This window comes from Psammomys obesus, unplaced genomic scaffold (assembly GCF_907164565.1).
Source record: "Psammomys obesus unplaced genomic scaffold, mPsaObe1.curated_primary_1811, whole genome shotgun sequence".
Classification (NCBI taxonomy): Eukaryota; Metazoa; Chordata; class Mammalia; order Rodentia; family Muridae; genus Psammomys; species Psammomys obesus.
The window spans coordinates 693,060-720,736 of record NW_026585523.1 but is presented as its reverse complement, the minus strand read 5'-3'; the positions used below and the strand labels follow the sequence as shown (position 1 = coordinate 720,736).

Below are 27,677 nucleotides of genomic sequence, written 5' to 3'. Positions count from 1 at the left end.
ACAAATGCTGCTGCCTAAGTCAGCTGTAGATTTTTTCAGTTTGGGGAGGGGAAGCTGAAAGAGAGCAAGCATTTGATGTTGGAGTGAGGTCTCTTAAATGGAGTGTTTGCACCGATTTTGGGCTTGACATTTTCTTCCTACTACTTTTTAGGTAGCGATATCCACCTACTGGTTTATTTTACTGGAGCTGGTTTCCCTAGAGATCCCCAGTTCTTACAGGTTATGGTGAACAAAGCAAGTTGTGAAGTTCTTTTCTCAAATGAAACAAACGTGGCCTGTGAGACGGAGCTGCTACCAGTTGGAGTGCACCCGATCTTGATGCTGGTGAGACCTTCGGGCCTCGCTGTTAATGCCAGTGGAGAAGGCCTCTTCCTGCGAGTGGAACCCAGGCTAGATGCTGTGGAGCCTTCTATAGCTGCAGAGATTGGTAAAATGGGTGGGGCCACACTGTGCACCTCCCCTCCAAAGAAGCTAGAGTTCCTGTTTATCTGCAGAAAGCTAGGCCTATACCATGATAAATTTCACATGTTTTGTGATTGACAGCTCTTTGTTTCCTAAGCATTTCTTCCAATAAAGAATACTTGAGCCCTGAAATGGATGTTCTTGGCACATCAAGACTAGAATTTTGGCTAGCGATATCATGTGTAATTGGAACATGAGTCACTTGGATAGTCATTCATCCTAAACACTCAAACCCTCAAACCCTCAACGCCAATGCTACTTCTAGGTGAAAGGTGACTTGCCTGAGGCTTCGAAAGAAAGGAGATGGAGCTCAAGTACAAAACTGAGTTCTAGGCTGTCATTGCTCACAGGTTCTCCGTCCTCTGCTGCCTTGCCTTTAAATGGCCTGACAACACCTCATTTGTGACTTACCTTGCTTTCTGTGAGAGTAAATGATTCAACAGATGGCAACACACATTTGAAAGTAACAGCATTTGTCAAATGTAGTGTATAGATCATGCCCACAGCTAGGAACTTTGTACATAATTTTTTCCCCATACAAGCCTCTTCAGTATTCTTGGATACTTGGCTAGCATGCAAATACAACTACTGTTTTCACAGTGCAAGAACAGAGGACAGTGACATTTAGCGATATCGGATCCATGGATTGGATCTTATGTCCATGTCAAAGATTTCCAAATTTTGTTATTTTCTGAAGAACAACACTAGTTAAGAAAAATCACAGCTAGACTATAACAGGCTCAGAAATACTCAGGCTTATGTTTGCTAATGTATTAACTGTAGAATATAATGCATGGTTCATTTTCTTTCTTCTTTTATTTTAGAAGTTACTTTCTTGGTAGTTTTTCTTTTTTATACTAATTACAGTTTATTTACATTGTATCATAGCTGTAGCCCCTTCCCTCATTCCCTCCCAATCCCACCCTCCATCCCTCATCTCCTCCCATGCCCCTCTCCAAGTCCACTGATAGGGGAGGTCCTCCTCCCCTTCCATCTGACCCTAGCCTATCAGGTCTCATCAGGACTGGCTGCATTGTCTTCCTCTGTGGCCTGGTAAGGCTGCTACCCCCTCATGGGGAGGTGATCAAAGAAAGAGCCAGCCACTGAGTTCATGTCATAGACAGTCCCTGTTCCCCTTACTAGGAAACCCACTTGGACACTGAGATGACATGGGCTACATCTGTGCAGGGGTTCTAGGCTATATCCATGCATGGTCCTTGGTTGGATTATCAGTCTCAGAAAAGACCCCTAGGCCCAGATTTTATGGTTCATGTTGCTCTCCTTGTGGAGCTCCTGTCACCTTTAGGTCTTTCTATCTCTCCCTTCTTTTGTAAGATTCCCTGCACTCTGCCCAAAGTTTGGTTATGAGCCTCAGCATCTGCTTTGATATCCTGCTGGGTAAAGTCTTTCAGAGGACCTCTGTGGTAGGCTCCTGTCCTGTTCCCTGTTTTCTCCCTCTTCCAATGTCTGTCCCATTTGCCTTTTTGAATGAGGATTAAACATTTTTACCCAAGGTCCTCCTTCTTGCTTAACTTCTTTAGGTGTACAGATTTTAGTATGTTTATTTTATATTATATGTATAATATCCACTTATAAGTGAGTATATACCATGTGTGTCTTTCTGCTTCTGGGATACCTTACTCAGGATGATCTTTTCTAGATCCTACCATTTGCCTGCAAATTTCATAATTTCATTGTTTTTAATTGCTGAGTAGTATCCCATTGTGTAAATGTATCACAATTTCTGTATTCATTCCTCAGTTGAAGGGCATCAGGGTTGTTTCCAGGTTCTTGCTATTATGAATAAAGCTGCTACGAACATGGTTGAGCAAATGTCCTTGTTGTGTACTTGAGCATATTTTGGTATGTGCCTAGGAGTGGTATAGCTGGATCTTAATAATCTGGATTTTGTCATTGTGGATTCTGGTGGCTCAAAGCCTGAAGCTCAGAGTACAATCTAAAGAGATCCATTGTAGCCAGAGTCATTGCTCAAAGGACAAGTTTGATTCTGATTCTGTTTTGCCTTGGGTGAATGAGTCAGGCGGCCCACCCCTTCTCATCTCCGCACAGAAGAGCAAGCTCCTTGCAGTGGTGATAGGAAGGAGCAAGGAGATGTGTTTCGCTCAGAGTGAGAGACCATATTCTTCATTATTCAGTGAGTTATTGCCTGGAGGGTAGGGCTTATTGCAGCCTTCTGACTAGATTTATTAGAGGTTTGATCTTTCAGAGTTACTTTCGCAGCTCGGGCCATACTGCTTGATGGTAGACATCTTTCAGGCAAGCAGGTGACATAATCAGCCACGTAGAGTGATTTTCACAGATAGGCAACTCGCTGCTCCAGTTTGTCTGGGATTGGCAGTGTTCACAGGATGCAAGGCTGGAATGAAGCACTTTCAGTGCAAAGAATGAGACCAGGGGAACTGGAATGTTATGAATGCCCCCGTCAGGTAATGTAGCAGCAATAAATGGTGAAAAGCTTTGAAGGGCTTGGAGAATCATGCGTCATCTTTTCACATTTTAGCCAAAGTTGTGAGACTCTGAGAAGGGATAATTTCACATGCACATGAAGTGCTTTATGAAGACTAAGGCAGTAGGATCTGGGAGAGACTCTTGTTGTTGGTTTCCTTGTTATTGCATTTAGACTTTCCCAATGAAATCATTTCCTGCTCAGTCAACTAGACTGCGTCAATGCTCATTGTGGCCTGTGTACAGCACGATGTGGGATGATGATGAACTTAGTATTTCAAGTGTGGCTCTGGGTAAGTAGTATCTGTATCACCTGGGAGCTTGTTAGAAGGGCAGAATCTTCTAGACCTCCTGAATCAACCTGTGTTTTATCAGAATCATTAGGATGTCTCTATGAATAATCTAGTTTGTGAAACCCTGCTATGGGGATTTAAAGAGAACCAGGCTAGGCCTATCAAAAAGGAATTTAAATAAGAAGCAGAGCACGGAATGAATAAATATAAAAATGAGGTCTGTAATATTCAAAGTCACCACTTACCCTTTCTGCAAGATTCTTCAATAAAAACTTTTGAGGATAGTCTTAGTCTTTCTTACAGACTGGTTAGTTCACTTTTGGGCTAAGACAGAGCTGCCTTCTCTTGGGCACTGGCTCTTGTGAAGCACACATTTTCAAATATGAATGGTCGAGTTTCACTACCTCTGTAATTTCTCACAACTGCCATTGACAAAATCATGATCAGGATAATTATTTAGCTCTCACCATGCATCAGAAATTCTCAGTGCTGTGGTATGGTAAATAAAGATAAATATATGCTCTTGGATAGATGATGGGTCATAAGGATGTAGAACAAAAATAATAAGGGGAGGGCATGAAGAGGAAAGGAGGACTTTATTGAGATAGGATGCCCATTAGCATTCACTGGAGGATTGACATAAATGGCACTGGAGAATAGAGGCCAGGGTGAAGTGAAGGAGAAAGCCTGAGGGAGATCTTGTGGAAGAGAACAAAACACAGAAGAATATCATGGCGTCTTGACTCAGAATCAGCTTGGCTTATTTGGAAACATCCAGGGTGTTACTGTAGCTGGAGGGAATCTCAGTGTGCTTTTGATTTGCATCTAACTCACAGTCGAAGATCTTGAACATATTTTTTCATGTGCTTCTTGGCTATTTCTATTATTGTCTGTTAGTTCATGTGCCCATTTAACATTTGCATTCTTTCGTTTTTTGTGATATTTTGAATTCTTTATGTATTTTGGGTGTTCTTTGTCATCTTTTATTCCATTTTGTACCCTGTCTTTCTATTGTTTTCCTTTTCGCCATGGAGCCTTTTAATTTGATACAATCCTTTCTCTATTCTCACTATGGTTTCTTGAGCTTTTTGAATCCTGTTTAGAAAGTCATCATTATGCTTACACACATTTTTTTTATCATTTCTCTTATTTTTGAGATTATAAAGTAATTACATCTTTTCCCCTTCTTTTTCCTCTTTCCAAACCCTCTCATATACCTTCTTTGCTCTCCTTTAAACTCATGGTCTCTTTTTCATTAATTGTTAAATACTTATATTCAGAGTGTTTTCCTATGTTTTTCTTTAATATGTTTTCTTTAGTATTTTTCCTAAGTTTTTCTTTCTTTTTTCACAGTGTTAGGTCGTACATTAATGCCTTTATCTATTTTGATTTGGTTTTTGTGCCAGGTAAAGAATAGGGATAGACATAAGTAATGGTAGGGATAGAGTAAGTAAGTAAGTACATAAATAAATAAGTAAAGACTATGTTCTTAGGTGAGTGATGGGAAATGTGTAGGACAAACATAAAGATGGGCATGGAGCATGAGAGGAGTGGAGGAGTCTCATTCTTATTTATGTGAAGATGTCATTTCCCCAACACCACTTTTAAATTCTTTTCCCATTGGGTGTTATTAGCATCTTTATCAAGAATCAGATGGCTACAGCTGTGAGAGCTTACTTTCGGGTCCTCTATTCTGTTCTACTGGCGTACCCGTCTGCTTTTCTGTCAATATCATGCTGCTGTTACTATGGCAACTTCAATCTTCTATTTGGATGTGCAGTTACCATTTTACATATTTGGGAAAATACTAGTAGCATAGCTAATTAAAAGTGGATTTCTGGCTCAGAGGTTATATACACTTAAAAATTTGATAAGTAGCCGGGTGTGGTGGTGCTTGTCATTAATCCTAGCACTCAGGGAGGCAGAGGAAGGCAGGCCACTGTGAGTTCGAGTCCAACCTTGTCTACAAAGCAAGTTCAGGACAGCCAAGGCTATACAGAGAAAACCTGTCTCAAAAAACCAAAAAAAATAAAACAAATTGATAAATAGTGCTGGAAAACTTCTCGGTGATTAAAGTGCTTGCTATACAGAGACTGGATCCCAGAAAGCCCACTTAAATACCAGTGAACATCTGTTCTGTATGTAAATGCAATCTGAAGACACAGACTGCATTCCTTGAGTAAGCTAGCTAGGGAAGTTAGTGACCTACATCAGTGAGCTCTGAATTTAACTGGGTGGATTTCCTTTAGCGAATGAGGGGAAAGAGCTGTGGAGGATGATTTCTGACATCAGCCTCTGGTCTCCACACGCCTGTGCACATACGTGTATGCGCACCCACACACATAAACGTGTGTAGTCACACATGTGAGAACACTCATATAGACAGACACCACACACACACACATACACACACTCTCACATTTGGAAAATAAAATAGAACATTGATAAGTAAGTCTAAAAGTTTGTATAATTTTTTCCCATATGATATCCATTGCCTACATCTTGCCTGTATCTTACTAATATGTTTTTTTGCAACGTTTTGATGTTTAACACCTAACAAAGGAAAAATAGAACATATTTTAGGAGGCATTTATTAGTTTCCTTTCTGTGATGTTTGCTCATCTCAGTCTTTCTTTCCAAATTTGATTACTGTTCTTTATTGTTGATTTTAAGAACTTCTAAATATTTTAAGTGTATTTATCTAATTTATATATTTTTTTATAATTCACAAGCACTTTTATGTAATAAAGTGTGTTTATAGCTTTAGAGATTGTAAAATACTCAGAGTGGGCTTTTCATCTCTGAAATGATGTGAAAATAAAATTCCTCTGTGTTTTCTTTGATTCTTTTTCCATTTACTCTCTTTATGTCCAAATATTATTTTATTTGTACTTTGCTTTGGATGAAAGATGGGAGCCCCAAATTCAGGTTTTATCGTTTCTCATGTGGCTGGAGTGAAGCCACATTTTCATCTTGTCCTGTAGACTTGCTTATCAGAGCTGCTTTCTGTATAGCCCGTTCTGCCTGCTCCGTCTGAACATGTGCTGATTTTTTTTTATTGTGTTTGATTTTTTAATTTTTTTTTTTTAGTGTCCTTAGAATGCCTCTTTACTCTTTTTTTTTAAATCATTTTATTTTAAACCTGCAGTGGTGCTGAGAATGTTTACAAATCTCTAAGTGGTGTTTAAAAAAACATTTTCTTTCTCTAATCTCTCCCATCACATCCTCTCACAAGTACACAAACCATCTCAGCCACTCCCCAGTTCCCTTTTTAATACCCTGAATGATTCTGAAAGACTTTGTCATTCCCCAAACACCACCCTAATGGTGGTGGACTCCAGGCTCCTCTTCTTGCCAAGTTGAAGGGAGTTCAAATGTTCTATCTAAGTCTAATGACAGCAAAGATGTGTATAATAGATGATGTTTATGCTGTTCTAAAAACTGCCAAGGCAAAGAGGGGTTGTGGGATTCTGCGAAAACAAGGGGTCTTTGGAAAACTTACTGCAATCTGGACTAACACAGGGATTCTGTTTCAGCATCTGTAGCCTGACCGTTATGTGTACATGGCTGTACATGTAACTGAAAGTCAACTTATTATTATTCACTTTGTTTCCTAGCTGTAGCCTCTCCCTTTTCCCCTCCCAATCTTACCCTCCCTTCCTCTTCTTCTCCTATGCCCCTCCTGTAGTCCAATGGTAGGGGAGTTCGTCCTCCCCTTCCATCATCTGGAGGGGACAGGAGCTCCACAAGGAGAGCAACAGAACAAAAAACTCTAGGTACAGGGGTCTTCTGTGAGAGTGATACTCCAACCAAGGACCACGCATGGAGATAACCTAGAACCCCTGCACAGATGTAGCTCAGTGTCCAAGAGGGTCCCCAGTAATAGGAACAGAGACTGTCTCTGACATGAACTCAGGGGCTGGCTCTTTGCTCACCTCCACCTGATGGGGGAGCAGCATTACCAGTCCACTGAAGCTAGTTCTGATGAGGATGAGACTTTTTTTTTTTTTTTTTTTTTTTTTTTTTTTTTTTTTTTTTGCTGTTCACTTTTCAATGAACTTTAAAATCTTGTCTAATTTATATAAAAATTCCACATTGCCTTATTGGAATCATTTCTATGCTTTTTATGTTTAATTCAGAGAAATTACAATACTTATTCTTTTTACCTATTTATGTTTTTTTTTCAGTTTTAATATAATCTATTAAGGCCTTCAGCAGTATTTTAAATTTTCTTTCAATGTTTTTCTGTTAAGTTTATTTATAGATGTTGAATCTTTATTGAAAGAAAAATAGAAGAAAAATTATGTTCTTTTTTCTACTTTTCCTCCTTCTATTTCCCCTGTTGGAAACCCTTTTAATTTGTTGGATTTAATAATGAGGAAAATCAGGACGGGTGAGCTTGAGGCTGATGCTAAAAATGAGCTGCCTCAGGTAGCAGCAGAGCTCGAGGTCCTTGCTCTGGCTTCATCGCTCTTTCTACCATCATGCTTTCACTCACTGTTTCTTGGGAAAGACTTTGTTTCCAGGACTGGGCAGAATGAATTTAGAATATAGGGCAGAACAAGTTTTCAGATAATATGTGCTTCTTTGACTCCTGTCTGTATATATCCTTACATTTTGTTCATAAAGGTCTCCAGAATGCCTCACTACTCTTTCTGCCCTCACTCACCATTTCTTCCTTTATGTGTGATAATTTCTACATTTCAATTCAGTCTTTTCCTGCAGTTTGAGCACTGCCTTGCATTTTGACTCGAGTCTACTGTTTCAATTTCTTTTAAATTTTTCCTGTAAGTAACTTTTTTTCTGCCTATGTGGCTATATGCATTTGAAAATGTTGCTTCTATTACAGGAGGACTGTGGGTTACCATCCGAGGCTCCAGTTTGGAAAGTGTTAGCCTGGTGTTATTTGGAAATCAGTCATGTATCATTGACAGCATTAGAAGCAATTCACAACAAATTCAATGCAAAGCCCCACCCAGGGTAAGAAGACTCTTTACTAATGTAATATCCTATATTAACCTGTAAGCCCCACCTACCCAAGGACCAGGTGACTTCTGGGATGCTGGGAGTTGTAGTTCTTGGAATATAACAAAGCCTCATCTGGAAGTAGGGTTGCCTATGGATTTTTCTTTATAAACCCTGCAACATGTGTTTCTGGGCCACTCAGCTGGTGAATTCCGGAGTGGTCCTGACCAAAGTCCATCTTTTGGTTAGTATTTAATATTTAATAAAGCTTGCTTTAAGTTTGGCCCCAGATGGTGGAATTTATTTTTTCTCAGGCTAATCTCCCGGGCCGGTTAGTTAGCTCTTTTGGGTTTCTTGTGGAGCTTCTGTCCCTTCTGGGTCCTTCTCTCCTTCCCCCAACTCTTCCCCTCCCTGAACTCTGCCCAATGTTCCAATGTTTGGCTGTAGAGCTCAGCATCTGTTCGGTCATTGCTGGGTGGAGCCTTTCAGAGGATAGCTATGCTGGGCTCCCATCTGGAAGTGTAGCAAAGTAGCATTAATAGTATCCGGTTGGCTTTCTCCCATGGAGGGGAGTGGTCTCAGGTTGGATCAGGCATTGGTTGGACATTCCCTCCGTCTCTGCTGTATCTTTATATTTACACATCTAGTAGGCAGGGTATATTTTGGGCTGAAGTTTTTGTGGGCAGTTTGGTGTACCCCTCCCTCCACTAAGAGTCCTGTATATTACAGTTCTTTGATTCCCCTCTTATAATAAAAGCCTACCATGTTTTAAGTGAATTTCCTTATGTTGTTACTTTTTTAACTGAAGTTCTGTATCTTGGTTTGATTTAGGCTGTATATCTCTGGGATTTATTCTGTAGATTTTATTTTGTCAGTTCCATGTTTTCTGTTACTAGTAAATTCACTATATCCTAGAATTCATATTTTCTCTCTTTAGACTTAAAAATTGTTTGACATTTTCATACATGGATATAATGTATTTTGATGATGCTTACTCACTCCTATATTCCCTTGGCTCTGTTCTACTTCCCCTGGGTTTCTTTCTAAATTCTATCACTTAGGGTTTCTTGAATGAGCATAAGGTGGGGATGGTTATTTAGTAGGGCATGAGAAACTTCCCAGTGGCTACACCACAGAAGAATTTTCCAGCAGCCATTAATTGCCAGTAGGTCCTCAGTCAGGATAGAGTCCTTCTGAATGACTTCCCACATCGATGCTGGAGTGTGGATGGCCTCTGTCTTATATGTGTCTTGTTTAGGTAACTGAAGCTTCAGCGAATTCATGAATGCGACGATCATATCATGCTTAGAAGACAGCATTTCATAGCATACCTCCTCATCCTTTGGCTCTTACATTCTTTCCACAGCACTTTCCTCCATGTTGCTGGAGCCTTGAGGGTTAAGAGTGGTGTCTCTTTATTTTATTATTTAATCTGTCAGACAAAAAAACCTTACAAAAGACAGCACATGAGGAAATTTTCTGAGTATTTCCACATCTGAAACTACTCGCACAAATGATGGATAGTTTAGCTAGATATAAACAATACTGAAAGTACCTTACTGCCCAGAAACAATTACTATGTTAAGTGCACATCGCTCTTACCTTTTAGGGCACAGTTAATACTCTTAAATACTGCATTTGTCTGAATTCTTGACTCTCTGCAGGAGCTGAGGGAGCATGTTGAAAAAATATTCCATGATCAGCAATTTTCAGATTGATTCTGCTTAGAGTTTTCCTTTACCCTCAGGTCCAACCAAATTTGAATTTTACTGGGACAGGAACTCCACAAGGACCAAATATATCTGGGCACAGGGGTCTTTTATGTTTCTCCAACCAAGGGCCATGCATGGATATAACCTAGAACCCCTGCTTATATGTAGCCCATGGTAGCTCAGTATCCAAGTGGGTACCCTAGTCAGAAACAGGGACTATTTTTGACATGAACTCAATGGCTGGCTCTTTGATCTCCCCTCGACCTCCCCTCTCCCTCCCCGAGGAAAGAGCAGCCTTACTAGGCCACAAGGGAGGTCATTGCAGCCAGTCCTGAAGAGACCTGATAAGCTAGGATCAGATGGAAGGGGAGGAGGACCTCCCCAATCAGTAGACTTGGAAAGGGGCAGGGAGGAGATGAGGGAGGAAGGGTGGGATTGGGAGGGAATGAGAGAGGGGCTCTGGCTGGGATACAAAGTAAAGAACCTGTGATTAATATAAAAATAAATAATAAAAAAGATTTGAATTCTAAAATTGATTTTCAGGGAAAAGATGGATACACCGTGAATGTGTCTGTGATCACTGGAGACCACTCTGCAGTACTTCCCAGAGCATTTACTTATGTCGCATCATTAAATCCAGTGATAGTGTCTTTGAGCAGAAAAAGAAGCAGCCTAGCAGGTAAGATACATGTTACTTTAAGCCCATTTTCACTTCAGACCTTTGATCCTATTAGAAGTCAATTAATGGACTGTGGAATTTGATTTACTATTTTATTTATTTATCTGACACAGGATCTCACTATTTAGTCCAGTTATCCTGGATCTCTATTTAATAGTGACCTTGAACAATCCTTGATTTACTCTTCTATGTGTTAGGATCACAGGCATTCAAACCAAATTCAGCCCATTGTGTAACAGAAGGAAAAAATTTTCAGGTTACCTGTCAAAAATTAACCTTATATCTGATTTCTGTGAAAATGGGACTATTCCCTCCTGAAAATGAACGAGTATTCGATAAATATTTATTGAGCAACTATTTTTTTTTTTTTTTTTTTACTTCTGCCGCCCATGTATACATTCACAATAGATTTCAGTCCTTAGCAGTAATTTATGGCTTCAGTTCACAGACAAGGAAACTAAGGAATAGAGTTTAGCACTCTATTCCTAAGCACCTTTAGCAAGTGATGGGGCCGAGATTTAAACACTAATAGTCTGTAGGTCCCAAGCACTCAGCGCTTTACAGTTAGAATATAGGTTTTGGTGGTAGGTTCTATTGTGGCAGTTTAATAGAGTTATGGAACAGGAACTCTGAGTGCCCAGAAATTCTTGTTTTTTTAAGACTTACTTTGTATAAAAAGAATATTAGAAGCACTTTGCACATGAAATAGTTTTACGTTTATTTGGAATTCACATGACGTGCTGGAATAGAATTATAACGATTTTTTATTAGGTTATTCTAATATAGACTAGGTATGGTAGCTGGCAATGGCTCTTTCTGGTTAATTGAATGCTAGAGTTTATGGTTTATTATAAAAATAAAGATCATCATATTTCCTACTGAAAAAAACTTGAACTCAGTCTTTCTGGTACTATTTTCATTTCCCAAAGCTGAAGAGTACACAAATGGAGTGATGTACCCTTTAACTTCTCAATATTATTCAGCCCAGATAGCACAGAAGAATTTTCTGCCTCTAGTGACCAAAGCATCTAAAATTCGCAAATGGTACAGATTCTTTCCAGTGAGGTAGAAAAGGCGTGGGGGAGAACTCATGTGACCATCATGTCTCCATGATTTTTGCTTCTAATAAAATATCCTACCTCTAATGATAATAACAAATGCACCCTGTCCTGAGAGCATCTAGAATCAGCCTGAGAGTTGCCAAGTCCTGATATTTGTGATATTGATACATACCATGCAAGGCGTCATTTCAGAGTTTACACTTGCTTTTGGATCTACCTGTGGGCAGATTAAAGAACATGCTATAGGAGCCCCACAGTGTGGCTGCACGGTGGGACAGCCTCTTTTACACTGGGCTGCTGAATAGCTCCATCCAGTAGATGGTGCTGGTGATTGTGAAGCTAAGATGCAGGAAGAGGGCTAGGGCGAATGCAATGTCTAGAAACATAAATGTAGTTTTTGTAGTCAGAAATGTTGACTATGAATGAATGTTGACTATGAACAACTCAAACACTTGTTAAAAATTTGACAGACTCATGAGTTGTTTTTTCAGCAGTCACTCTGACATGGGCTGACAACATTTGTAGACAGAAAAATAAAATGAGGTTCAGGAAAAGCTTGACCGATCACAGGACAATGCATCTCACTTTTGATCATGACTGGATTGCTTAGCTGCCTGTGACTGGCTGAAGCTAATTTGGTGACTGATGAAATTCAGCTGGTTGTTACACAAACACACTCATAATTTAGGATGTCAGTTTCTTTCTTAGGTCGTAATTTGCTTTTGGTCTCAAAGTATGGAAACAGCTTCGGGACAAATTTAATTTAAAACACACTGACGCTTTAGTTTCCAAGATTCTGCATATGTGGATTCAACCTACTATGAGTTAAAATATTTTTAAAAATTATGTCTGTACTGAACATGTACAGTATTTTTTCTAAATAATATCACAACTAATTTATAGCATTTATATTATATAGGACATTATAAACAATATAAAGACTACTTACAGTATATGTGAAGATGTGCGTAGGTTCTATACAGATACTTCATTTTATACAAAAGACTTGAACATCCTTGGAGTTTGGTCTCATGGGATAGGGGTGCCCCAAGACTAGTCCTCCATGGATTCCAAAGGGTATATATATATAAAGTAATTTACCATGATTTTTAAAATTAGCTTATAAAGGAATGATTTTCACTGAGGCATTTCCATTCATAATTTGCTTTTTTTCCTCAACTATCCTGAAAAACTTGCCGAAGTATCATCCAAATAAGCTTGTATTTTACTGGTGCTACATCATCAACATTTTCTTGGTCCTCTTTGAAATCTGTTGAAGCCACTGGATTTCACAGTAGGAGGTTGGGAACATAGGAAGAAGAAAGGAGGATGGAGCAGTGAGGAAGGATCTGAAGAGTGTGTGTGTGTGTGTGTGTGTGTGTGTGTGTGTGTGTGTGAGATATGTGTGATTATATGCTGTATCAGGATACCTAATTAATTTTTCCTACAAAGTATACGGGGAAATTTGACATTATTATTATTATTTTTAAATAAATTTTTATTTTTTATTAGTTACAGTTTATTTACTTTGTATCTCAGCTGTAGCCCCCTCCTTCATGCCCTCCCAATTCCACCCTCCCTCCCTCATCTCCTCCCTGCCTCTCTCTAAGTCCACTGATAGGGGAGGTCCTCCTCCCCTTCCATCTGACCCTAGCTTATCAGGACTGGCTGCAATGTCCTCCTCTGTGGCCTAGCAAGGCTGCTTCTCCCTCAGGGGTTGGGGGAGGTCAAAGAGCCAGCCATTGAATTCATGTCAGAGACAGTTCCTGTTCCCCTTACTAGGGAACCCACTTGGATACTGAGCTGCCATGGGCTACATCCAAGCAGGGGTTCTAGGTGTGTGTGTGCATGCGTGTGTAGCTCAGAGAACAACTTATGAGAGTCAGTTCTCTCCTTCTATCATGTGGATTCCAGGGATCACACACTGGTCATCTGCTTTGGTGACAAGTGCATTTATCCACTGAACCATCCCACCTGCCCCTACTGACAAGATTTTCTCAGCTCTTTGACTACCCTTGACAATTCCTTGAGGGTAAGGTCTGTCTCTGTGTCCATTGTAGTATCCCGGTCACAGACTTAATACATATTCCAGGCAGAAAGAGTTGATGTACAGTGTTTATGATATACACAACTTTTCAGCAGAGTTGTTGATCATACCAAAAGGCCTTTGAAATACAAAGCAGAGATAGGAGAGCAAGGCTTACTTTGTCCATAGCTTAGCTCTGACACCTTGATGGCTGAGGTTTCCTCAGTTTCAAAATGCCTATTGCATTTCATCAGGACAGTGGATAGCAATTAGCTTCAGCTGTGTACTCGATACAAATCTAAGATTACCATGAATATGGAACTTCGGGTGAAGAATTGCCCAGATTAGATTGCCCTCTGGGCGTGTTTGTGAGAGACTTCATTTTCCTTAAAATTTTTACTTAGATACGTTTATTTTATGTGTGTGAGTATTTTGCCTGCATGTATGTATGGGTACCACACGTGTCAGGAACAGGTATCAGATTTTCTGGAACTGGAGTTATGGATAATTGTAAACCACCATATAGGTACTGAGAACCAGACTCAGGTCCTCTGTAAGAATACCAGTTGCTCTTAACCACTGACTCATCTCTCTAGTCATCTGCAAGGCATTTTCTTGATAGAAAATTGATACAGCATGGCTCAGCTTGCTGTGGATGGTGGCCTCCCTAGGGTGGGCCTGGGGTATATAGAAAAGGAAAGAGCCAGGGAGAGCAAACGAATCAACAGTGTTCCACGGTCTCAGTTTCAGTTCCTGTTCCAGGTTCCTGTCTTAGGAGTTCCTGCCTTAGCTTCCCTTGATGATGGACTGTAACCAATAAGCCCAAGAAACCCTTTCCTCCCAAAGTTGATTTTGGTTAGCATTTTTTATCACAAGATCATGAAGCGAACGAGGACCCAGTGGGAGGATCCGATGGGGTGATGGTGCAAAGGTGCATTGTAGGTAAAGAGCTGTTGGTATCATATCCTGGAGATGTAGGTTTTATTTTTTAATTTCCCCCCATTAATTTGTTTATTTAAATCACTGTTGGAACTTTCCCTACTTCCTCTCCTCTCAGTCCCTCCCTATCAAAGGGGAGACCCCCATGGATATCAACCCACCTGGGCATATCAACTAGGACTGGGCCCACTTCTTCTATTGAGGCTACATGAAGTGGTCCAGTTAGGGGAAAGTGATGCAAAGGCAGACAACAGAGTCAGACACAGCCCTTGCTCCTGCTGTTAGAGGTCCCACCTGAAGACCAAGCTGAACATCTGTTACATATGTGTAGAGGACCTAGGTTGGTCCCATGCATGCTCTCTGGTTGGTGGTTCATTCGCTGTGATCCCCTATGAATCCAGGTTAGTTGATTTTGTAGGTTTTCTTGTGGTGTCCTTGACCTCTCTGTCTCTTTCTTTTGTTCTTAAATTTATTTATTTTATTATTTACTTTACACCCTTCTTCTTCTCCTCCTGTCCCCACCCTCCCTACCTCTTCTCCCTCTTCCCTATTTCTCAGAAAAGAGAGCAACCTTCACCAACCCAGCTCATCAAGTTACATCACGACTGTTTGTATCCTCTTCCCCTGTGGGCTGGTGAGGCAGCCCTGCCAGAGGGGAGTAATCAGAAAGCAGGCAATGGAGTCCTGCTCCTCTTATAGAAGAGCCATGTGAAGCCCAAAGCTGCCCAACTGTGTAGGGAGTCTAGGTCCAGTCCATGTGTGATCTATGTTTGGGTGCTTCAGTCTCCAGAAGACCCTCTGGTCACTGGTTAGTTGGCTCTGTTGGTCTTCTTGTGATGATCTTGTCCCCTCCAGGTGCTTATATCCTTTCCCTTACTTCTCCCTATGTTTCGCCCAATGTTTGGCTGTGAGTCCCAGATGCTTAAATCTCACTCAGAAGGGGAAAGAGAATAGACAGTGCAAGTGGTTGAAGAGAGGGAACAAGGTAAGAGAGGGAGCACAGAGAGAAATGAGGGTGGTGATCAGACCTGGTGAGCGCATGGGTGGGGATGGAAGGACAGAGGGTCTGCAGAGAGATGAGAAACTGAGCCAGGGCATCTCTGTGACACGGTAGGCTTCTGGGAGGAAACATGGGTGACTCTAGTTGATACTGCTAGTAATAGGGTCATGGAGAATGAAGAAGGTATCCTCTAACTAGACAGGACTCCTAGTGGAGGGAGGGGAACACCAACCCACCACAAAAACATTGACCCCAAATTTGTCCTCCCTATGAGATATGCAGGAATAAAGATAGAACAGAGACTGAAAGAATGTCTAATTAATGCCTGCTCCAACCTGAGACCCATGGGAGAGAGCTAGCCCCTGCCACTATAAATGATATTCTGCTGTGCTTGCAGACAGGAGCCTAGAACCTTAGCTCTCTTTTATTCTTTCCTCTCCCTCTTCCATAAGATTCCCCGAGCTCCTCCTAATGTTGGCTGTGAGTCTCTGCATCTGTTTTTATCAGATGACTGTTATGCTAGCCTTTTGTCTGCAAGTACAGCAGAATATTATTATAGTGTCAGTGGTCAGCTCTCTCTCATGGCATGCTACTCAAGTTGAGCCAGTCATTGGTTGGCTAAGCTGAAGGTTTTGTGTGTGGGTTGGTGTCCTGCTCTGTCCACTGAAAGTCCCGACTGGCTACAGGAGATGACCACTTCAGGTTCTATATCTCTTGTTGCTAGGATTCTTAGGGTCACCCTTATAGATTCCTGGGAGTTTCCCTTGTCCTAGGTTTCTGCACCCCATCCTCTGCCAAATTCAGTTCTCTCTCCCTCTATCCTCCCCACACATGATCTCCCCTCTCTATCATCTTCCCCACCTGGTTGCCTCTCTGTATCCATCTCAGATGCTATTTTATTTCCCTTAAGAGTGAAATTCAAGAATCCTCCCTTTGACACTTCATGCTACTTAGTTTTTTTGGGGTCTGTGGCTTAGTAGCCTGGTTGTCCTGTACTTTATGGCAAATATCCACTTCTAAGTGAGCACATACCATGTGTGTCTTTCTGGGTCTGGTTACCTCAGTCAAGATGATCTTTTCTAGTTCCATCTATTTGCCTGCAAATTTCATGATTTCCTTGTTTTTAATAGCTGGGTAGTGTTCCATTGTGTAAATGTACCACACTTTATCCATTTTTCAGTTGAAGGACACCTGTGTTGTTTCTAGTTTCCGGCTGTTATGAATAAAGCTGCTATGAACGTAGTTGAGCAAGTGTCCTTGTGGTATGGTGGAACATCTTTTGAAGATATGTACAGGAGTGGTATGGCTGGGTTGTCAGGTAGATGGATTTTTTGCTTTTATCAGCACAGTAATAGAGGCTGAAGAAAAGAACACAGAACACTGTTTGCAGGTTAAAAGACAAACCTCCAAATGACTGAATTTGTTTTTACATGAAGAAAAGTTATCTAAGTTGTCTCAACAATTTTGCATTGTTCACACCCTTGAGGTCTTAGGCCATACCTTGTTAAAAGAATTGTTAAAAATTTCATTAAAAAAATAACCAAAACAAAACCGGTAGCTATCCATTTGCCTGCAAATTTCATAATTTCCTTGTTTTAAATAGCTGTGTATATGTACCATTGTGTATATGTACCACAATTTCTGTATCCATTCCTCCATTGAGGGACATCTAGATTGTTTCCAGATTTTGGCTATTAAGAATAAAGCTGTTATGAACATAGTTGGGCAAATGTCCTTATTGAATGGTGGAACATCTTTTGGGTATATTCCCAGGAGTGGTATACCTGAGTCTTGAGGTAGAGCTATTCCCAATTTTCTGAGAAAGTGCCAGATTGATTTCTAAAGTGGTTGTACAAGTTTATACTCCCACCAGCTATGGAGAAGGGTTCCCTTTTCTCTACATCCTCTTCAGCATGTGTTGTCATTTGAGTTTTTTTTCTTAGCTATTCCAATAGGTATAAGATGGAACCTCAGAGTTGTTTTGATTTGCATTTCCCTGATGACCAAGGATATGGAGAATTTCTTTAAGTGTTTCTATATAATTCTCTGCCTAGCTCTATATCTCATTTTTAATTGGATTATTTGGTTTGTTGGTGTCTAATTTTTTGAGTTCTTTATATATTCTAGATATTAGTCCTCTATTGGATATTGGGTTGGTGATGATCTTTTCCCAGTCTGTAGACTGTCGTTTTGTTCTGCTTGTTCTGTTGACAGTGTCCTTTGCTTTATAGAAGCTTTTCAGTTTCATGAGGTTCCATTTATTATTTGTAGATCTTAGAGCCTGAGCTGTTGGTGTTCTGTTCAGGAAATAGTCTCTGTGCCAATGAGTCAAGAAGAGATCATCGGAGTGAGAAACAGAAAGACACACATGGTATACACTCACTAATAAGAAGATATTAGCCATATAATATAGGACAGCCATCTGTAGACCTAAAGAAGCTAAACACTAAGGAGAACCCTCAGGAGGATGCGTAAATCTCATTCAGAATGTCAAACAGGATAGACACAAGAAGTGGTGGAAGAGGTGCATGGGAGTCTACTCCAGAGGGTCCTCTGAAAGGATTCACCCAACAGGGGATTAAAGCAGATACTGAGACTCAGGGCCAAACTTTGGGCAGAGTGCAGGGAGTCTTATGGACTAAAAGAGGGGTGGCATTAGAGGGACATGGAGGAGACAGGAGCGCCACACTGGAGGCCAACAGGAGCCCCACAGGAGACCAACAAAACTAAAAGATCCGAGCCCAGGGGGTCCAGCAGAGACTGATGCACCAACAGATTACCATGCAAGGACAGGACCTAGACGCCCTGCTCAGATGTGGCCTATTGGTAGCTCAGTCTCCATGTGAATCTCTGAGTGAGGGGAGCAGGGGCTTCCTGTGTCATGAGCTCAGTTTATCACTGTCTGATCACAGCTTTGCCAGATGGTGCAGCTTTGCCAGACCATGGAGGAAGAGGATCCAAGCAGTTCTGATGAGACTTAACAAGCTATTGGCAGATGGCAATAGTGAAGAACTCTCCCTTTCAGTGGACTAGGGGAAAGGGATTAGGGGAAGAGGAAGGGAGGTGAGACTGAGGGAGTTGAGCATCAATCAGTATATATAATGAATAAATTGTGAAGAAAAAATAAAAAAAAGGGCTCTGTGATCACCTCCTACTGAGTGGGGAGCAGCCTTGCCAGGACACAGAGGAAGACAAGGCAGACAGTCCTGATGAGACCTGATTGGCCAGGGTCAGATGGAAAGGGAGGAAGATCTCCTCTATCAGTGGACTGGGGGAGGGGCATGGGAGGAGAGGAAGGAGGGTGGGATTGAGGGAGGATGAGAGAGGGAGCTACAGGTGGGATAGATACAAAGTGAATAAACTATAGTTAAAATAAAAAAATAAAAATTTATAAAAAAGGTCATTAAAATGGATAGCTATTAAAATTCTTAGACTTATGTACAGGGCTGACTTTATTTAATCATAAAAGTTGTAGTGGCTGAGGCCTCAAGTCCAGAAGTAAATATATTCTTCTTGACACAGGAGGTGAGATTCTGTTCCTTGGTGTGGCGCTGCTGGCGAACTACACAGATCTGGATGTGCAAATCCATGTGGAAGACACCTCTGCTCAGGTCCTCGCACAGAGGTCATGGGGACTGGAGGTCATGCTGCCCCCAATGCTGCCTGGCATCCACAGGATTTCAGCCTTCATTAATGGAGTCAGCATCAGTTCACAAGGGTAAGGGTGTCCCTGCTGTTAAGTCTGGGTCTGTTTGATGGTCTACCAACTCATCTGGGAAACTCTACTTCAATTTAAGTGTCTTCTCTTTTTATGTAAAGTGGTGTTATAAAGATCTGAGAATTAAAAACACATGAATGGTGGCATGCATGCAGAAAGGGAGGGTGGGATCGGGAGGGGAGGAGGGAGGGGCTTGTGGGGGGATACAAAATGAATAAAGTGTAATTAATAAAAAATTAAAAAAAAGAAAAAAAATACATGAATGAATCTTATGTGGACAGTTCACGCCTTAGGTTGATAGAGGTGAAAATGTTGGCTTACTTGCTTGGGAAAAGGGAAATCTCTGGAAGGTGGTTAAGGTGGGGAGGAGGTCAGCCTCTGTGGCTGCAGTGCCTGTGGTCTGAGGCTTTGAATAAATGGTTTACAATAACTGCACAAGCCTCACCTTCATCTCCCTCCATATCTTTGAAGTCATTCTAGATTTTCTCTAGAAATCCTCTGAGCTAATCTAGAAGGTATCCAGTGCATATGGGACTGCTGTTGCAGTATGAGACTGGCACAGGACAATCCCCCCACACCTCCTGTTTCTTCTTTGATACTCGCTCTCCTTTTACATCATTCGCTCCTCCACAAACATCTCTCCACTCTCCATGGTACTTTCTAACACCACCTGTCTTCCCTAGGGTTGATCTCCACATCCAATACCTCACTGAAGTTTTCAGCATGGAGCCTTGCTCTGGGTCTCTTTTGGGTGAGTGGTTCTGACATCACATAATATTTATCTAGCAAGTTGCATTACTGGACAGTGAGATTTCATTTCCCAACTCACGATCCGGTGACGTCAGGGCTGCAGGGGCCAAGGAAAGAGATTTCCTTTGGTTTCCAGATGAGCATCTGTCTTCTGAAAAGTGTAAAGAGTTGTGGGACTTAGCTCTCTGAGTTTCAGAAATTAAAGAGTAATAAAAGGGAGAGGTAGCTGGCATCATTTGGGAAATGTAACAGTATGGGAAGTATAACAGCTAGGTAGAATAATGTGTCAGATAATATAACAGATGACAAGAAAATGAAAGATTAGTTTTTAATTCACATATAAGTTGAAAGTGGTCTGTAGCCTTCTACAACATGTCTTAAACATTTAAAAAATATAATTTTGGGAGTTTGAAGAGATGGTCAGTGATTGCAATCGCTTGTTTCTCTTGTAGATGACTGGGTTCAGTTCCCAAGACCCACACGGTGGCTCACACTGGTCTGTAACCCAGTTTCAGGGCATCTCTGAGATCCTGTTCTGGCCTCCGTAGGCACAATATACAGTGGCACACAGACACATGAAAAACATCTTAAAATGTATTTTCATAAGATAATTTGAATCCCTTTACTGCTGTGTGAATTTGGTCATCTCTGAGTACTGGCCAAATGACCACAAATGTAGCCATGATGGAGATGAAACTTGTGCACCCCACTTTGCGCTTGATTCTATCAGGCCTGTATCAGTGTTGCAGTTCCTGTTTGGAATTTTAGCTTGTGTGTGTGTGTGTGTGTATGTGTGTGTGCATGCGTGTGTGTGCCTGCCTGTATGTCTGTGTATAAGCAAATCACATCTCCAGTAAGAATGTAGAGGCCAGAAGTCAATTTTCTCTTTTCATCATGTGGGTCTTCAGGATTTAAACCCCGATCGCCAGACTTCACAGCAGAGTTCTTTAGCGGCTGATCCTTTCTGGCAAGCCGGAATATTAGCTTTTAATTTTTGTCTTCCACATTTGCACTTTAGGTGGAACTATTGTTGGCCTCTCAGGCGTAGGATTTGGCAGAGACGCAGCTCTGATTTGGGTCCTTGTGGACAACCGTCCTTGTGCTATTGTGAACTTAACGGATGTGAGCATTTGGTGTGAGACTCCTCCGGCTGTACTATCACCTGGAGCACATGCTCTCTCCCTTCCAGCTTCTGTGGAGATCTGGGCTGGCAACACCTCCTTCCTCCATGGACCAAGTTTGGTGGGGAAGGGTTTTACTTTCATGTACAAAGCATCAGCAACACCCGTGGTCACCGCTATGAGGGAAGAAGTCATGAACAACAGCCTGCAGTTCTATGTGGAAGGAAATAACCTCTCGGACTCAGTCATTCTTTTGGGAACCTTGAAATGTGACCTTGACGTGCAATGGTTTGATGGTGACAGGAATCTGTCTAGGTGCTCCTTTCCTCTCTACAATTTGGAAGCAGGGGTCTATCCTCTCCAAGTTCGTCACAAGTGGATGGGGTTTGCCAACATATCTGCGGTACCTCAGACGTTTGAGTTGTCACCTAGGATAACGTCCATCTTCCCATCATGCGGTTCTTTGTGTGGCGGGACGGTGCTCACTGTGAAGGGCGTGGCCTTCCGTTCCAGGAGGAGGTCAATTCATGTTGACCTTTCAGGCCCTTTCGCCTGTGTGATTTTGAGTTTGGGAGACCACACAGTCCTATGCCAGACCAGCTTGGTGGGCCACCGCTCCTCTGAAGCATCATTTGCTCTAAATGTCACAGTGGTGGTCAATGGGCTGACCAGCAAATGTGAGGGGAACTGCACACTCTTTATGCAGGAAGAAATGACTCCTGTTGTGGATGCCCTGACTGTAAACATCAGCGGGTCTCTAACCACAGTGCTGTTGCGAGGCCAGAGGTTAGGCACCACTGCTGACGAGCCGACAGTGTTTGTGGACGATCAGCTTCCTTGCCACACAACTTTTTCCAATGCCAGCCATATTGCATGCCAGATGAATGAGTTGACCCCGGGCTTCCACTACCTGTCAGCTGTGCATACGAGCACTGGGTTTGCTTGTCTGGGTAGTGTTTCTAGGAGCTTCTTCGTTGTGCCTCAGGTGTTTGATTACTTTCCTAAGAATTTTAGCATCCGTGGTGGAAGTCTTTTGACCATGAAAGGCACAGCCCTGAGGGGACGGAGTGCTACCTTCGTCTATGTTGGCCAGCAGGCCTGTGTAAGAGTGAACGTCAGCTCTGAGTCCATCCAGTGCGTTAATCCTGCAGGAAATGGCTCTGTTGCTCTGGAAATCGAGGTGGATGGGGCCCTGTACTATGTGGGCCTGGTTGTTTACAGCAGGCTCTTTACCCCGGAATTGCTCTCTGTTTCACAGAGTCATGACATCTTAACCATTGCAGTGACCGGGATCTCAGGGCCTGCAAACGTTGACGTTCTTATCGGGACGTCACCATGTCTAGGTGTCTCTGGGACCCGTACAGCTCTCCAGTGCATGGTCCCCTTGCTCCCTGCTGGGGAGTATCCTGTCACAGTGTTTGACCACATCAGAGGATGGGCCTCAGCAGCTCTCACTCTCGTGCTGAGAGCTACTGTGACTTCAGTGACCCAGAACTTTGGTAAGCAGAGCATACAGGACAGAATACCTTCTCTATAAAGCAAATTAAGTGTTACTCTCAGTTTTAGGAAGAAGGGTGCCATCATCACTGTGAGACAGCAGGAAGAACGAGCCTGGGTGGCCTCTCATAGTCACAGTTCTTTCTTCAGGCCTGTCTCTGTGATATTTCATTTATTTATCTTCATTTTTTTTTTCACCAGGGAAAACCCGTGTATTCCCTAAGCATTTGATCTTGTTTTAATTTCATGCCTCAACTTCATTAGACACATGTTTTAAATTTAATAATACCATTTGCTAAAGCTCGTTATTTGATCACAAAAGGATATAAACGTATTTACCTATTTTAGACATACGCTGATTTGTATTATTTAAAACATATTCAGTAGCCTTAATTTTTTGCCATTCGGTAATGGTTCGCAGATGAGTTTATTTTCCACCAATATTATGCCAGTGCCATAGCGCAAGCGTGAGGAAGGTGAGGGCTGAGCTTTGTGTGCAGTGAGACAAGATTTGCCTCGTAAATGATGAGCTTGGGATTTGTCTCCAAAGGCTGCCTGGGTGGAAGGCTTTTGCATGTGCTCGGAACAGGATTTTCTCCAGGGAACATCTCAGCTGCTGTGTGTGGTGCTCCGTGCCAAGTCTTGGATAATGCGACAGTGTCTGCCTTCAGCTGCTTGGTTCTGCCCCTGGATGGTGAGAGAAAACTACAGTAAACAAACAAAACCTCTTAAAAACAAAACAAAGCAAAACCTCTCAGACTTACACATCATATCGTTTGGCTTTTTCTGTTTCCATTTTACTACTGTACTGACTACTACTGAGAATGGAATTTTCTCTTCTCCATAAAAATTGGTAGCCCCTGGGGGCCTGAGGAGATGGCTCAGTGGGTAAAATGCTGGCTTTGCAAGAATGAGGACTTGAGTTTAGAACCTCTGCACCCTGTTAAGGCTGTAATTGTACATGACTAGAACCCAGGAGTGGATGGAGATGCTGATCCAGGTGGAAGCCCAGAATTTGCTGGGTAGGCTCTCTAGTCAAAAGGAGAGCTCTGGGTTCCATAAACCTGTCTCAGAGTAGTAAGTTGGAGAGAGATGCAGAAGACTCCTGAAGCCAGCCTCTGACCTCCACATGCTCCCAGAGATGTGTACTACCCTACACACTTAAACATGTACGCCTTACATATGCATATAACACAGACAGACAAAAAGAACGCCCCCACCTGCCCTCCCACTGGCTGTCTCTTGAATATTGGTTTTGCACTCAGCTCCTTGATTCTTTTAGGCACAACTTGCTGTACCGTAGTTCTCTTATTCTGCAATGTTGACTATAGGTCATGAGAGCTCACTGCTTTAAGACAAAGCTGTCATGCAAATCGTGAAATGGGAAGCCTTGTCCTTATGCTGGGAAAAGTGTGTAAAACCCAGTGTTTCACATCATATGGTAACCGCCTCTTGAGTATCAAGGGGAAACAAATTCCCAAGAGGAGGAAATGACTTTGCTATCACAGGGCCCTGTTAATTTTTGAGAGACCCTCAACCAAGCCAGGTGTGTATTCTCTTTGCATAGTCCCAGGCACCACACTTTGCACGTAAGAAATTACACTCTGCCCTCACGCATTTCTGTGTTTTGGTTTAGTTATGTTCCTCCTCTCCTATCTTTTCCCCTGAAATTTGAACGTGGGCTAAGATTTTACAAATGATGGATATATTAATCCACCTGATCTTGAGCTACAGTTCTATGAGATGTAATTTTGGAGGTGAATTATACTGTGGTGTCGTAGGCAGGAGAAAAGAAAGGGGAGGAACAGGAGAAGGGAGGGGGAGGTGAGAGAAGAATAAAAAAAGAGAATGAGGAGAAAAATCCTGTTTCAATATACCAGAAACAGTTTTCTCTTGTCGTTATCAGTTGAATGTGAGGAAGGAAAGACCAATTCTACAATATGAAACCTAAGATGCAATAGCGATTTTTAATATAGCATTTGATTCATTGTGTTTCTTTCTGTGCACAAAAAGAAAGTATGTGTCCACCCAAAGTATGTGCCAAATTAGTGTAATGTAAAATTAAACGACAGGGTTAGGAAACAAGCTAGATATGGTGGCAGCCTGCCTTAAATCCCAGCACCCAGGGAAGCAGTCAGAGCACTGTGAGGTGAAGGCCATTACGGTCTACAGAATGAGCCCAGGATAGCTGAAGCCACACAAAGAAACCCAGTTGTGAAAAAAAAAAAAAGAGAGAGAGAGAGAGAAGACAGTGGCAATGAAGCAAACATCACTTTGTAGGTTCTAATTTTATTTTAAAAGTTTATTTAGTTTTGTTTTCTGGCAATGAATATTTTGCCTTTACATATGCATACATGTATATATGTATGTGCATGTATCTATGTATATCATGTGTGTGTTTGGTGGTTGTGGAGGCCAGAGAGGTTTTCAGATCTCTAAACTGGAGGTATAGGCAGTTGTGAGCCACTGTGTAGGTGCAGGGATCTAAATGTAGGTCCTCTGCAAGAGCAGCAAATATTCGTAACTGTTGAGCCATTTCTCCAGGTCCTATTTGTAGGTGTATTTTTTTTTTTTTTTAGATATTTTATTTGGGTTTTTGTATCTACTATCCTTCTCCACCCCAATCCCTTCCAACCCCTCAACAATGGGTAGTAGGAAAAGGGGCAGAGAGGAAGGGGATTTAGACCTCTTTAAGCTACTTACATCATAATTAGGTCGTTGGTCTTCGTCTTCTTCAGAATGTTCAGCAATCCAGCAAACCAGCAATTCGGTAATGCAGCAATAGCAAATGCAAGAGCAGGAACCAACAGTCACGCAGACCACCAGCAGCAGGGAGAGCAGCAGCTACCCCAGGCTCTCTCAGGGCGTTGCCGTTTATACCCTTCCAAGAGTGCCCAGAATTAAACTGTCTGCAACTGGTAAAAATCATGCCCTCGCAAGAACATGAGACACAGTAGTTAGCTGTTATGGACAATCTGAAACAACCCCATGTCCCAAACCTGGGATTAAAACAAAAATGTATTCATATAACATAAGTGGATTTTTAAAGAAACCAAAATTCTCACTATATTTCCCCTTTTAGTTCCCAAACGGCTTTTTTTTCTAATATTAACAAAAAATATATAATATATATATTAAGAACAATTATGAGAACTATCAGGTAAGAACTACATTCATAGTGTCCTTTCCATTTGTATTTGGCAACCTTGGAGAAAGTGTTCCACTATCTCTCCTATCTTGGTGAGTTCAAAGCTCTGTACCTAAATTCCTTTCTTATCATAACTTGCGTTTATCGGCCTAAAATCATTTTTCCAGACCCTAAAACGTTTTCTTAGATGCTAAATAATTTAAGCTTTTATGTATTTAATCCTAATAAGGAAAACTGTAAGAGTGTAATCATCTAACTTTAACTCCATCAGAGACCTGAGGAGATGTATTTACTTAGTAAAAGAAACAACACTGCTTCTGAAACTATAGAAATGATAGAGACTACTGGCTCACTGGACAGTCACCCAAGATGCCTCAGAAACATTAAGACATCTAGTCTTCAGCCTTCTGGCCTAGAATATCTGACAGACTCCTCTGTGAAACAGGAATTTTGAAGGACTGGCCTACCTCATCTCTGCAAAGTTAGACAGTTGATTTCCCAGTGTCTTGGTTGTCTATTCCTGTGTTCTAATATTCAATTAATAATGCTTCAGGTTTTTTAAAATTGAAAATAGATTCCTCTCTTATACAGTACATCTTAACAACAGTTTTTCTTCTCTTCGCTCCTGCCAGCTTCCCCACAACCTTGCCTTTTCCCAAGAACCACTTCCCCAGTCATTTCCCTTCTGAAAAAAAGCAGGCCTCCAAGAGAATAAGCAAACGCTGCAAAACGACACAAAAAGATAAGGCAAAATCCCTCATACTGAGGATGGAAAAGGCAACCCCATAAGAGGAAAAGTGTCCATTTCTGTTAGGTTGGGTTTGTGGATAGATACTGTTGATATTTTACTTCATCATTTTCTCCAGCTGTGGTGACTGAAAGTTTTGCTGGGTAGAGTGGTCTGGAATGGCATCTGTGATCTCTTAGAATCTGCAGTACATCTGTCCAGGCCTTCTGACATTTATAATCTGCCTTGATAAGTCAGGTGGAATTTTAATAGGTCTGCCTTTATATGTTATTTGCTATTTTTCTCTTTCAGCTCCAAATATTATTTTCTTTGTTCTGTATGTTTTGAATTTCGATTATTATGCAGTGACAAGACTTTTATTCTGGTCCACCCTATCTGGTGTTTGGTGTGATTTCTGTACCTATTGACATCTTCTTTAGATTAGGAAAGGTTTCTTTTCTGATTTTGTTGAAAATACTTTCTAGGATTTTGACCTGGAAATCTTTTCTTTCTTCTATTTCTATTATTCTTAGGTTTGGTCTTTTTATAGTGTTCCAGATTTCCTCAATAGTTTGTGTTAGGAAGTTTTTAGATTTAACATTTTCCTTTTACCAATGTACCCATTTATTCTTTTGTATCTTCAGTGCCATCTCTTGTATTCCATTGGTGATGCTTGCATCTGTAGTTCCTATTCACATTCCTAAATTTGTTATTTTCGGCATTCCCCCAGTTTGTGTTTTCTTTACTGCTTCTGTTTCCATTTTCAGTTCTTAAAATAGTTTCATTCCTTCAGGTGCTTTTTGTTGTTGTTATTTTCATGGCTTTCTTTAAGGGACATTTCTTTAATTATATTCATTTTCTAATTAGGGACCTTTCATCATCATAGAGTTGGTTTTAAGGTCTTTTTCTTCCGCTTCAGCTATGCTGGAATAGCCAGATCTTGCAGTGTCAGGATAGCTGGGTTCTAGTCTTCCAGCAGGCATGAGCTGTAGTTGAGCATGGAGTGTTTGCCAGTGTTGGGGCTGGGATGCAGTGATGGGTTGAGGAAGCTGGGGGAAGAGGGAGAGAGGTATGGGACAGCAGGGAAGAGAGGCTGCAGCATGTGTTCTGTTG

General features: G+C 41.5%; 1 protein-coding gene across 1 annotated transcript in view; it reads left to right on the top strand.

Moving 5' to 3' along the window:
• Pkhd1 (PKHD1 ciliary IPT domain containing fibrocystin/polyductin) overlaps nt 1-27,677 on the top strand; it is a gene marked incomplete at its 5' end in the record, with an annotated part of 436,563 nt that overhangs the window by 35,151 nt on the left and 373,735 nt on the right. Inside the window, 7 exons of the mRNA XM_055605696.1 lie at nt 152-427; nt 8,071-8,201; nt 10,442-10,577; nt 19,126-19,321; nt 20,005-20,072; nt 21,090-22,691; nt 23,240-23,383. Coding sequence (XP_055461671.1) covers nt 152-427; nt 8,071-8,201; nt 10,442-10,577; nt 19,126-19,321; nt 20,005-20,072; nt 21,090-22,691; nt 23,240-23,383 — 2,553 coding nt within the window. The remainder of the gene's footprint in view (nt 1-151; nt 428-8,070; nt 8,202-10,441; nt 10,578-19,125; nt 19,322-20,004; nt 20,073-21,089; nt 22,692-23,239; nt 23,384-27,677) is intronic.